Source organism: Portunus trituberculatus, chromosome 28 (assembly GCF_017591435.1).
Source record: "Portunus trituberculatus isolate SZX2019 chromosome 28, ASM1759143v1, whole genome shotgun sequence".
Classification (NCBI taxonomy): domain Eukaryota; kingdom Metazoa; phylum Arthropoda; class Malacostraca; order Decapoda; family Portunidae; genus Portunus; species Portunus trituberculatus.
The window spans coordinates 6,013,556-6,026,055 of record NC_059282.1 but is presented as its reverse complement, the minus strand read 5'-3'; the positions used below and the strand labels follow the sequence as shown (position 1 = coordinate 6,026,055).

Below are 12,500 nucleotides of genomic sequence, written 5' to 3'. Positions count from 1 at the left end.
CACAGACTGCCAGACGAGACGACGCCTCACGCAACTCACGACCCACGACACACAACGACGCAACGGCAGCATTATGACGACGGCGGCTCTAACAGTGTGCCGCGCGCCACGACCACCCCGCAGACCGTCAGCGTGAGCAGGTACTCCGAGATCCCTTTGACCAAACCCAAGCCACACAAGGACGCAGGATCCTTCCCGGGCAAGCACAAACACCGTTACCCGCCCCGGCCATTCGTGAGGCACCGGGAGGGACCACAGGACATCAAACCTCTGCCTCCACGGGGCTGGGAACGACCCCCGGGAATGCAAACACCCCCGGGAGGAATCCAGAGAAAAACGCACAAGTTGACTGAGTGGAGTGTCCCTTGGAGGCCAAACTTCGCCGCCATGGTCCCGGTGGCTACAAGACGCAGGATACGACGCGCCATCTGTCTTCACTGAGACAAAGCACCACACTCTGAAATGCTTTGCTCTCTCACGACGACTATTTTCAAAGGCTCTGGTTGAAGATACTCATGTTTCTAAGAGTATTTTTAAGGCTCTGGTGATGGATTAACAAGATTTCTAGTTTATCATAAGGAGAAACTGTCTTGAAAACCCTGCTAGTCGTCTCTGGGAACTTGAAAAATTGTTGTAGTGAGAAAGCAAGGCGATTCTGAATATGGCCGTAAGCACCACACTCTGAAACACTTCCGCGACGCACCGCTATTACATTTCAAAGAGCTGTAGTTGAAGTGATACTAATTTCTTTTATGTTTTTAGTGTTCTGGTGACAGATTAAGGTTTTTACAGTATCAAGAGGAGAAACAGTCTTGAGAATCTGGCTAATTAACTGTCTGGCCTTTGAAAGTAATTGTGGCAAGAGAGTGAAGCCTTTCTGAATACTGCCCTAATGGTAACAATGAATGATTAACCCCTTCAGTACTGGAACGCATTATTACCATGAGTTTTGAGTATGATTAGACGACTTTATTTACACTAGCAAGGTTCTATGGAGATCAGAAGGTTAGTGGTCCAGAATCTTCACTATTTCAATCCCCCCATGAGATTTTGAAGCTGTATAAAATCACGTAACAATAACCTGAATAAATATAAAGACGTGTCATGGTTCTGAAGGTGTTAACGCCAGTTCGTGTTTGTCAACAACAAGAATAAACTCATCTCCTTCAAGTGACAGAGCTGCAGGTGGTATGCAGTATTAGTTACAGCCACCTGACTTCCATTTTACCCTTTTGATTAATTGAGGAAGTTGAAACAAAGTACAAAGCTTAGGTAAGTTGCTGTACGTTGCGTGGCAAAGCACTAAATACAGTGTTATGAATAGGATCGAATAGTTACACAGCATAGCACGGAGGCAGATTGGGGAAAAATATCTGGCAACCAAGACTAAACTAACACTAACTCACCCAAACTCTGGAAAATCAAGGTGAGAGAGAGAGAGAGAGAGAGAGAGAGAGTGTGTGTGTGTGTGTGTGTGTGTGTGTGTGTGTGTGTGTGTGTGTGTGTGTGTGTGTGTGTGGGTGTGGGTGTGGGTGTTGGTGTGGGTGTGTGTATCCCCCGAGGCTCCTAAGTAAACCCCAAGACGACCACACGACCACAGTACTCCCTTTCATCGTCTCTGTTTGCTTCCCTCCCGTCGTTTGCAAGACAGTGCGACACACAACGTTTGCGAACACTGCATACCGAATTACACTCCGCCAAAACAATTAGTCCTTCATGTTGAGGAAATAACAAGAGATTTACCTTCCCTTTAGGTTCTTATTACCTTTATAGTCTATTTTCTGAGATACATTTTTCTTTCATCTTTTTTTTTTAGGGACTGGCATCTCAGTAGGCCTTCATATAGTTATTATTGTTGTTGTTGTTCTTACATAAGCCAGTGTTGAATTGAATGATGTAGATAAATAAAGCAGCTAAAAAGATGTTATTCTTTTTTAAACATTTCTGGTGTGGTTCAGAGAATATTTTCTATCACTTTTATGAATTATTTGGATATATTTACGCTTCTGTTAAATGTGAAGTAGCTTAATTTGTACATTTCTATGACAAAATTGCAATTGAGGTTTATGAACTGATTATCATGAAAGCGAAAGACGTCACACTCTTCTTACTGCTGACACACATGCGGCAGTGCAATTGTTTTGGCTTATTAGTAACACTGGCCAGACTGTCGACCTCAGGCGCAAATACTTATTCATGACGGCCACTCTGCTTCAAGACTTTATACAGCCTGACACAGACTCCTCTTTGTATCTTTTCTTTTCTTTTTTTTCTTTTTGCCGCTTTTGTCTATCAGAACGCATCTCAGTACTAAATACAAAAAGAATTCCTCTGCTTACAAAAATAATTTACACCACTTGAATATTTTTTATTTCTCTTCCACTTATTTGCCTTCATTTGCATAACTCCTAACGTTATTGTTGCATTTCTCATTTGCATATTATTCTGCCTTTATTCTCCTCTTCCCTTTTACATGTGTTACGTATTTCTTACACCACTCTCTCACCTCAGTCTGTCTCGCCACCACCTGGCCCTGCAGATCAACCCTCGGGCACAGGCCTGGCGAAACCACAAAGGAATCGCGTCTTTTGATACTGCCGAGGAAGCTTATTCAGTTCCTAGGTCAGGAATCGAGCCCGAGGCAGACGCCCACCTCTCCGCTGCCTCCTCACCACACCAACGAGATCTTAAATTCTATCTCAACAAAAAGTATAAAGCGCGGCTGTTACAGGACAGAGGCCACGCCCAGGAGAGGTGGTCCATCTGACAGGACAACTGGGGTATATAAAAGGCTGACCCAAGCTGACCATGACCAGAAAAGGACAGACTTCAGCACGAAAAGCTTCTCTCATCTCAGCGCTCACACGTTCAGACACACAAACCTTCGATCACACAGGTATTGAAGGGATAACTTTGTGCTGGCATCCAACATGTGAACTAACATACGATTAAACTGGCGAGTTCGCTATACAATTTTCTGTTTAGTTAATACTTTTGTGTGTATTCAGCTAACAGGTTCCTGTCTGACTCTTCCTCGTTTATTTCACACACACACACACACACACACACACACACACACACACACACACACACCATGAATCGAGTCAGTTGGTGGGAAACTCATAGTGCATTTCATGGATGAGAAGACCATAGTGTACTTTCGTTTATACACTGACATAAAAATCAGTCCACCTCTATCTATTATTTCTATTATTCTCCAGGCGGCAGGATGAGGTCAGCGGTACACGTGGTGGTGGTGGTGTTGGTCATGGCTGCCCTCACCACCACAGTTCTCTCCTACCCCGCGTGGATTAGCGACATCGCCAGTAGAGAAGTGAGTAGAGGCTGTTGTTTTATATAAGCAATAATGCGTCAAGTAAAGCTGTTCGAAAGGTGCTTCCCATTATTCTATGAGCCGTAATATATACAAGTGTTAGCTACTGCACATTGCTACTTCATTCAGCTTTGCTCCATATATCAACAATTTTTACTAATACAGAGACGCAGGAGGCTACAAATTAGTCTAGTCATTGGCAGCCATTAGCAGTCATAGGCTAATGTTTTTTTTTCTTTATAAAGTAAGAGAGGAGAACTGGCCAAGGGCAGCAAAAATAAAAATAAAATGTTCACTCAGTTGCCAGTCTCCTTACAGAGCCGATTGAATTAGCCAAAAGACGGACAAATGTCTTGAAAACTCCCTCCTGAATGAAGTCATGTCATAAGAAGGTGGAAATTCAGACACAGGCAGAGAGTTCCAGAGTTTACCAGAGTTTATTACCTGGTTTATCTCAAATGGCAAGCACAACGACTAATACATTGTTTCTCCCAATACCCCCACGAGCAGGAGGACGGCGAGGTGAGGGTGGTGCCTGTCGTGATGGTCGCCCTGCCACACCGCCCTCCCTACCACGCCCTTCCTCGCACAGACCAAGCACACAAACGCAACGCTGAGCTCCTCAACACCCTGCTGGGCTCTCAAGATCTCGGAAACATGAGGAACGCTGGCAGACGCTAATTCAGTGCTGGACCGAGGCTGGAGTTCCGCGAGGCACCGTGTATGTATCCGCTATCCCTAAGAGCCCGGCACATCATCCCTGCCTGGGTTATTGATGCCAGATTAAATACAAGATCAGAACTTCGTAGATATTGATAGCCAGACATATTTTGAAGTATCATGGAAATCTGACCACCATATCTTTCCTGCTTGAATCATCCATGTTCCAAAATGAATACGAGATCGGGACTTCCTGACTTCCTGAGTTTTGGTAATAGGACATTGCTTCGATATGAAAACTTGTAAAATTAAGCGTCGTTACACAAATAGTCGATCTGCAAACTCCATGTAAGCACCAGCAATGTTAGCAAATAATATCCACCTCTCATGACCTTTGAGAACTGAGTGATCGATTGGCAGCACTGGTTTATCATTTGTGTCATGATCTGGGTGTTATGATTTTAAAGTGTGCGGTTGTATTGACTCCCACTCCCTCTCCCCTGCTGGGCTCAGACGCACGTGTACGAGCAATAAAGAGGAGAGATCTGTTTTCTGTTATAGGGTTTGTGGTGCGTGTGGGACGTGACTTGTGTGGCTTGATGGGAATAAACATAATGGGCTTTTCATGATAATATGTGTCTTTTATCAACCTGACACCATACAAACACACACACACACACACACACACACACACACACACACACACACACACACACACACACACACATACAGTAAATACTCTATGAAACTATTTTTTAATCTTTTTTCCCTCATCTTTCATTTCCTACCTTTTTCTTTTTTTTTTTGTTCTTCCTCTATTTCCTGCCTTCACTTTTCACTATATCTCTTTCTTCCTTCATTCCTTCACTAACAACCCTTTCTTAAAACGTCTTGCTATCGACTTCCTTCCTTCTACACTGCTTCTCTACTTCACATCCTTCTTTATAAACACCTCAAGTTAATTTTTCTCCTTCCCACACGGATCTTGTACTTCCTCTATGTTTCTTTTCCACCGTTCCTTCATCCCTGTCACTAGTAATATTCAGTCGTCATAGTTCTCAGACCATTATCAATAAACACTTTGCTCTCTCATCACGACTGTTTTCGAAGGCCACAAAGATAATTGGCCAGGTTCTCAAGAGTGTTTCTCGTGTTACTGATATAAGAAATTTGTTAATATTCCATTAAAACTGTAAAAACGCCTATGAAAAAACAGGGAAACTTCAATTAGAGCCATTTGAAATTAGTCGAGGTGCGGGAAGACGTGTTTCAGGGTCACTGGTTCGTCTAAAGACATCTCCTCTGATTACCTATTAATCCTTTCAGTACCATGACGCGTTTCCATATTCATTCTGGTTACCATTTGGTGATTTTACACAGCTTCAGAAACTCATGTGGGGATTAAAATAGTGAAGGCTGTGGCCATTAATCTTCTGACCTCCATAGACCGTTCCTAATAAAATAGTCCAATCGTACACAAAACTCAAGGTAAAAATTTGTCCCAGGATTGAAGAGGTTAAGAGCATAGACAGAAGCAGAAAGATAACATGGAAATAGGATCAAAATTAGGTATAACTACTTACCATAGAGCCTCTTAATTTCCCGTTTTCTTTCACTCGTGTTACTAATTATCGTACCTCCACTACCACGAATCACTAGTGTTGCCATCACTTTCACTTGTCACTCAGAACCAATAAGCGGGACACTAAATGGTGCAGAGAGCGAAAACTAGGCAAGATATTTCTCGTTTGCCTTCACTGTTGTTGCTAGTTATCGTACGCCCATTATCACGTTTCACTAGCGTTACTCCGAACGTCACTGTCACGTGGAACTCATAAACGGGACACTGAAATGCACCGGGAAACTAAGAGTAGAATTTCAATGAGTCTTCCTGTCCTCAACTTCCTCTGGATCTAGGACAGCTTCCGTTTTCTTAAGCAATGAGGATTTCAATAAAAGAAAATGGAGCAATATCTTCATTAGCTCGAATAGCATCTTTGAACAACTTGACGAAGCACCGAAGCATTCATAAGACTTAAAAAACATAGGAATGGCGTAACAAATAGTATTCGAAGCAAGTTAAAAAGGATGAGAGTGATTTTTTCTTGTACATGGTTGAAATATTCTATACGGTGTTTCTCTTTATTCAATATATTGCGGTAAATTGTTGTCTGTCGCATTGAAAGTAATAAAAAGTGTGTTCACGACGCTGTTTTGGTCTGACGGCATCGCTGGAAGAGCTCTGTGACACGAACAAGGCTTCACAGCACCCACTGTCGAAAGAATATCAAAGTTTTCAAATACCATGCAGAAATTAAATGAAGTAGTTATTTTTTCTTCTTTTTCTTGCGTGGCGCTGTAATAATTATGGTCACGTGGAGCAGAAATAGTGGAAAATAGAAGATGATGATCAATAGCATAAAACACTAGCAATGTCAGAATTAATAGGTAAGTAGTAAAAAGTAAGACAGTTCAAGTTTGAAATAGCCTGAGCCCTAAGTGATACTGGTTCGCTCTTCTCGTTCCCCACACAATGAATAGTGGTAAAGCCTTCACTCCCTAACCTGAGCGCCGGCCATCCTGTCCCTCAGTGCCCTCAAACACTCACATTCATTTCCCATTCCGTCTGATCGCCACCTTGACCTCCTTCCCTTTTCTCCGTTACCCCTCACCAACTTACCAAAGCTGCCTCTTCGCCGCAGCCCACAAATCTCACGGGTCACAAACAAGAGTAATGGCTTGGAACATTCGCAAGGCATTCTGGGTGGTGGCAGGGCTGTGGCTCATCACCGCCAGGGACTGCTGCATCACCTCCGTCGGGCAAACAGTGCAATCCTCCCTCGAGTGGGTGACAGAGGTGAATCCTTCGGCGGAGTCAAGACGAGCAGGTCCCGTGTGTTCGTGCACCCTCCTGACTGAGCCGTGTTCCCTGTACGTGCTGCATGACTTCCCGGAACCGTACTGCCCACTGTACACTCGATACTGTTGTGACCTGGAACTCCTTGCTGCCATCCTGCCCCCCGCTAGCCAGTCTCAACGGGGCAACACTAGCACACTTCCAGCAGCACAGGCAGGAAAAAGCAAGGCCCAACGTGCACTGGAGTCCTGTGGGTGCACGAGTTACCTGCTGCCGTGCCCAGTCCATATCTATGAAAATAACCTCGTGCTCAGTGGATGGTTTGAGTGTCAGTACTTCCACCGCTATTGCTGCGGCGCGGGGGTGTTGGCAGACGTGCTTCTGCCCTATGTCGACAGTCCCGAGCACCAACAGCAGGAAGAAACAGCGACCGCAGGGGAAGATGAGCAGCAACGTCCGCAAGGGGAGCCGCTGAGGGACGCGGCAGCTGAGGGGGCGTCATGGTGGGCGTGGGTTACGGGATGATGAGTTGGTTCTGTTTACTCCTGTGTGGTGATGGTGATTCACGTTTTGTTCAGACAAGTTTACAGGAATCATCCATAATGTATTTACTGGGCTTTTGTTTTAAGCTTTCTTTTTTTACGTAGAGCCAGTTTGTTAATGATAACACTCTGGAAGAAAATTTATTGAAACAAATTTATAGAAACATTTCTTTGTCTGTATCTATTGACTGACACTCGTATTAAGCGAGTTCTATACCTTTAGTGTGTTTCCGATCGATTACATTATAAAAACTTAAATTTTAAGGCTATGGTTTAAAAAAAAAAAACCTGCTCGGAGTTGTATAACTGAAGTTTATCAATAAAACTTCGCCTCGATTTTCACGTTCTTATCTTTATCCATGTATAAGATCACATAAGTATTTGTGAAGATGCACTGAAGCTGGGTATTTATTACTGGTGTTTCGGAGAAGGTCAACCCTCGAACACACACACACACACACACAAAGGGAGGCGGTGGCGTAGTGCATTAGGTGGTGAGCGTGGGATCGGGTAGACTTCCACCCATCGGTTCGAATCCCACCACATACCACTTTGAAGCTATAATCTATAGAGTCTGTAGGTTTACCTGAAGAATCGGTATAGGAAGAGCTGGTCAGCTTCCATCCATTAGTGGCGCAGGTAATTCTATTTATAGTGGTGGGCATATTAGGGCCCATATCATCACCCAAGCGCATGTTTTGTGTAACCACCTAGAACCTGAGCATCATGGTGACATGTAGGTAACTTTAAACGACTCGACAAATGGCAAAGTTTTAAGGCGGTACGTGGTGAGATTCGAACCTACGCATGGAAATGTGTCCGATCCCACGCTCACCACCTTATTCACTACGCCACACACACACACACACACACACACACACACACACACACAGTTGCCAAGCACCATCAATTAAGCATCAAATCCTAAACAATGATAAACATAGGTACAGCACTGAAGTGTTTGGGAACACCTGGCAAGATACAACACCAGCATTTCCCGATGATTACGTCAAGGTTCTTTTAGTATCTTGTATTTTTCTATGTAAGAGAGGAGAGTTGGTCAAGGGCAACAGAAAGATAGTAAAAGAAGAAAAGAAAAAAACTTACTTAGAATGACAGTCCTCGTGCAGGTTCGAGAGAGTTAGCGAAATAAAAGGATAAATGTCTTAAAACCTCCCTCTTAGATGAGGTCAAGGCATAGGAAGATGGAAATACAGAAACAGGTAGGAATCCGATCAAAGAAAGTTATATAAATGACTGAAAGGACTGGTTAACTCTATCGTTAAGGAGACGGAGAGAATAAGAGTGAGAAGAAAAGGAAGATTTGTGCAGCAAGGCTTCGGGAGTAGGTGAGACATGCAGTTACTAAGATCAGAAGAGCAGTTAGCATGAAAGTAGCGGTAGAAGATAGCAAAAGATGCAACATTCCGGTGGTAAAAAAGATTCAAGGCAGTCAGACAGAAGAGTGGAATTGGTGTCATGCGTTGGTGTCATAGAGAATATAAACAACATTCCTTGGTTGGCGTGTACAACAAAATTTAAAACTTGCTTCTTCTGTATTCATTGTCACTGTTTCCCTTGGCCTTTCAACAGTGCGGGCTGTGGCTCCGTGCAGTGAATAGAAGCTGAAGCTGAGTTACTGTGAGTCAGTATTGTTACATGGCTCATGGTACAAGTTCGTAGTTTTCAACGCTTAGAGCTCCCTTGATTGTTTATCACGTTCCCAAGCACTTTTTTTCCATCTGTGGTGCAAATCTTTGTGTGTCTATAATTATCATATTAAACATTACATTACGTTTATCACGATGTGTTGCAAAGTAGTCGAGATAAAGATATTTAAGAAAACTTTATCTTTAGAAGATTTGCAGGTAATCAGTAGTCGTATTAATATTACATCAATTTTCTGGTTTCCCTAGGATAACGCAAGGATAAGATTTTTTTTTTCTTTCTCCTACTTGGTCTGCTCCGTTTTCTTTACAATGCTTCTTCCCTAATTTTTAGGGATTACTTGATTGTTTTTCCTGACGCACAAATCCGGTGCAAGGAGGCCGCGGTGTTGGTGACGGTGGTGGTGGATACCAAACAAAATCTAAAAAAGTTATGAAAAAACAATTACCAATCTTGTTTGAAAAAATACAACTGAACACACTAACAGATGTATGTACGTACACGTATATACATAAAACGTGCGAGTGAACAAAATAAAAATAAGGAAACAAATTATTATGGAGGTTTTTCATCCAACCTTATTGTTTTTGAGAAATTGTTACCGCTTCTCGCATGTCCTACTTGAAAACACTTAATTTCGGATTGTCATGCACTCCTTCACGCACATAGGCACACACACACAGAGAGAGAGAGAGAGAGAGAGAGAGAGAGAGAGAGAGAGAGAGAGAGAGAGAGAGAGAGTGAAGCGTTTCCTGATGACTGCGTCAAGGTTCTTTTAATATCTTGTATGCCTTAGTGTCATGGTGAATATAAACAGCATTCCTTGGTTGGCGTGTGTAATAAATAAAACCTGCTGCCTCCGCTTTCATTATCACTGTTTCCCTTGGCCTTTCAACTGCGCGCCGTGGTTCTGTGCAGTCAGTAAAAGCTAAACCTGAGTTACTGTAAGTGGAATAAAAAGGCCCACTGGGTTGTCAGCTTCCTAAAGAGTCAAGTAAGTTATCAAAAATTCAGAGGCTAATGTCGTGAGACCTCCCTCCTGAAAGATGTCAAGTCGCAGGAAGATGGAAATACAGAAGCAGGCAGAGAGTTCTAGAGTTTACCAGAGAAAGGTTTATCACGTTCCCAAGTACTGTTTTCCATCAGTGGTGTAAATCTTTATGCCTCTAAAATTATAATCTTGAACATTAGATTACGTTTATCACGAAGTGTTACAAAGTAGTCGTGATAAAGATATTTAAGAAAACTGTTTATCTTAAGAAGATTTGCAGGTAATCCATAATCGCAAAATATTACATTAGTTTCTTGTTTATTTAGGATAATTCCTGAATCACTTACTTTTCTCTTACATTTCGGTATGTACTATCTATAATAATCTTCCTACTTGGTCTGCTACGTTTTCTTTACAATGCTTAATTCCTCATTTTCAGGGAGGACTTGATTGTTTTTCCTGAGATACAAATCCGATGCAATGCGGGCCGCGGTGCTGGTGTCGGCGGTGATGGTGGTGGTCCTGTTGATGGCCACACCACTTACGTTGGCCACGAGTATGAAAAAATGTAACATCAAAAACCCTTACAGCTTCCTTGCCACAAATAATGTTAAGATTTAGATTACCTTCATTTATAGACAGACCTTCATGTCTTTCTTCGTTCTCATCCACATATGTCACGTCTTTCTTATCTCACTTCCCTCCTCTCCACAATTATCCTCGTTTCCGCCTATGTCTCGTATTCCAAGGTGTGTTGCTCTTCCATCTGGGATATACAAACCCCAACATTAATGTCAACTTCAGAGTGCAGAAATTGTTATTGAAATGCCACAGTACACATCAAAACACCCTTGTAAATACTAATAACATGGCGAATCCTACCACAGCAGGTATAGAAACACCCGTGAAAGTCAAAGTAACTTGCATTACACTATAGTGAAAAGTAAAAGACGACCAAACCGTTGATAATACTATTCTGTCTTCTGTAAACAAGGCTTTAATAGTAATCACCACTCGTCACCAGTATTCGCTCCTCTTCCTGCTGACCCTTGCAGTAAAAATTGCATATGGTTCTATTGGCACCTGTAGATTGTAATGGAATAATTAGCTGTTTTTCTGTGTGATCGGACCCTTTATGGTAGACTTCTTGATGAATTGTGGAAGAGTGGATATTGTTTTTGTCATATTTCCGTCACCGGTTACAGAAATAAAGGTACACCAGACAATCATCCTTCACTTTTTTTTATATAATTTCATACCTCTTTTTGGGCATTGGCACCTGATGAAGTCACCTTTTTATATTATTGTTGCTTTAGTTTGTTCCTCTCTCATATAAAACACACACACACGCGCGCGCGCGCGCGCGCGCACATAGCAGCAGCAGAAATAGCAGCAGCAGCAAGACATTACTTTTAAAATCATGGACACTTATTGCAGTAATCTGACCACTCGATCCAAAACAAAACCCCCAAAAAACCATTATAAATCCTAAAAAAAAAAAAAAGAATACAGCTGAAGACACAAACAGATTTATGTACGAGTATATACAAAACGTGTGAATGAACTAAACATGATTAAAAAGAAAACAATTATGTAACTTTTCCATTCGTCAAGAGAAAAAATACTGAATTATCTTACGACATTGTTGCCAACTGTCGCACGTTCCACTTGAAAACACCTCAACACCTCATCTAGGATTGTCATGCACTCCTGAATGCGTGCAATTACACACACACACACACACACACACACACACACACACACACACACACACACACACAACCAAAGCGCATGCACCACCAAATAAGGATCAAACCCTTAACAATGAAAACACACATACATAACTTAAGTGTTTGGGAATACTTGGCAAGATACAAGACAAGCATATCCGAATAATTGCGTCAAGGTTTTTTTAATTGATATCTTGTATGCGTTGGTGTCATGGAGAATCTAAACAACATTCCTTGGTATAATAGATAAAACCTGCTTCCTCCGCATTCATTGTCACTGTTTCCCTTTGCCTTTCAACAGTGCGCGCTGCGGCTCCGTGCATTGAGTAGAAGCTGAAGCTGAGTTACTGTGAGTCCGTATTGTTACATGGCTCATGGTACAAGTTCGTAGTTTTCAACGCTTAGAGCTCCCATGACAGTTTTTTCACTTTCCCAAGTACTTTTTTTCCATCAGAGGTGCAAATCTTTGTGTCTCTTGAATTATAATATCAAACATTACATTGTGTTTATCACGATGTGTTACACAGTAGTCAAGATAAAGATATTCAAGTAAACTGTGTATTTTTAGATTTGCAGGTAATCAGCAACCACATTAATATTACAGTAATTTCTTGTTTTTCTTAGGATAATTCCTAGATTAGAATTTTTCTCTTCTTTCTTTTTGGTATAAATTCCGTACGCTTCCTCCTACTTGGTCTGTTCCGTTTTCTTTACGGTG

The 12,500-nt window shown here is 42.1% G+C and overlaps 2 protein-coding genes and 1 long non-coding RNA gene across 7 annotated transcripts in view; all 3 read left to right on the top strand.

Moving 5' to 3' along the window:
- The window catches only part of LOC123510088 (proteoglycan 4-like), a 6,457-nt gene extending 5,178 nt beyond the window's left edge, over positions 1–1,279 (top strand). The window contains exon 5 of the mRNA XM_045264891.1: positions 1–1,279. This exon is cut by the window's left edge and continues 336 nt beyond it. Coding sequence (XP_045120826.1) covers positions 1–441 — 441 coding nt within the window. The 3' untranslated portion in view covers positions 442–1,279.
- A 7-nt stretch (positions 1,280–1,286) lies between these two features.
- Positions 1,287–4,621, top strand: LOC123510091. Of its 2 annotated transcripts, none has more exons than XM_045264893.1 (3): positions 1,287–2,896; positions 3,222–3,334; positions 3,842–4,621. In XM_045264893.1, exons 1-3 carry the CDS (start codon positions 2,809–2,811, stop codon positions 4,013–4,015), a joined length of 375 nt encoding a protein of 124 aa, XP_045120828.1. In that variant the 5' UTR covers positions 1,287–2,808; the 3' UTR covers positions 4,016–4,621. The 2 variants fall into 2 exon arrangements, with proteins under 2 accessions (XP_045120828.1, XP_045120829.1); XM_045264894.1 differs by having other exon boundaries at positions 1,293–2,896; positions 3,845–4,621.
- A 4,308-nt stretch (positions 4,622–8,929) lies between these two features.
- The window catches only part of LOC123510080, a 6,722-nt gene continuing 3,151 nt past the window's right edge, over positions 8,930–12,500 (top strand). The window contains exons 1-2 of one of the 4 annotated variants that reach the window (XR_006676365.1): positions 8,930–9,034; positions 10,492–12,131. This is a non-coding gene — a long non-coding RNA (uncharacterized LOC123510080). Of the gene's footprint in view, positions 9,035–9,990; positions 10,006–10,040; positions 10,056–10,491; positions 12,132–12,500 lie in introns of those variants that run through there. The other 3 variants (XR_006676366.1, XR_006676367.1, XR_006676368.1) reach the window with 3 other exon arrangements.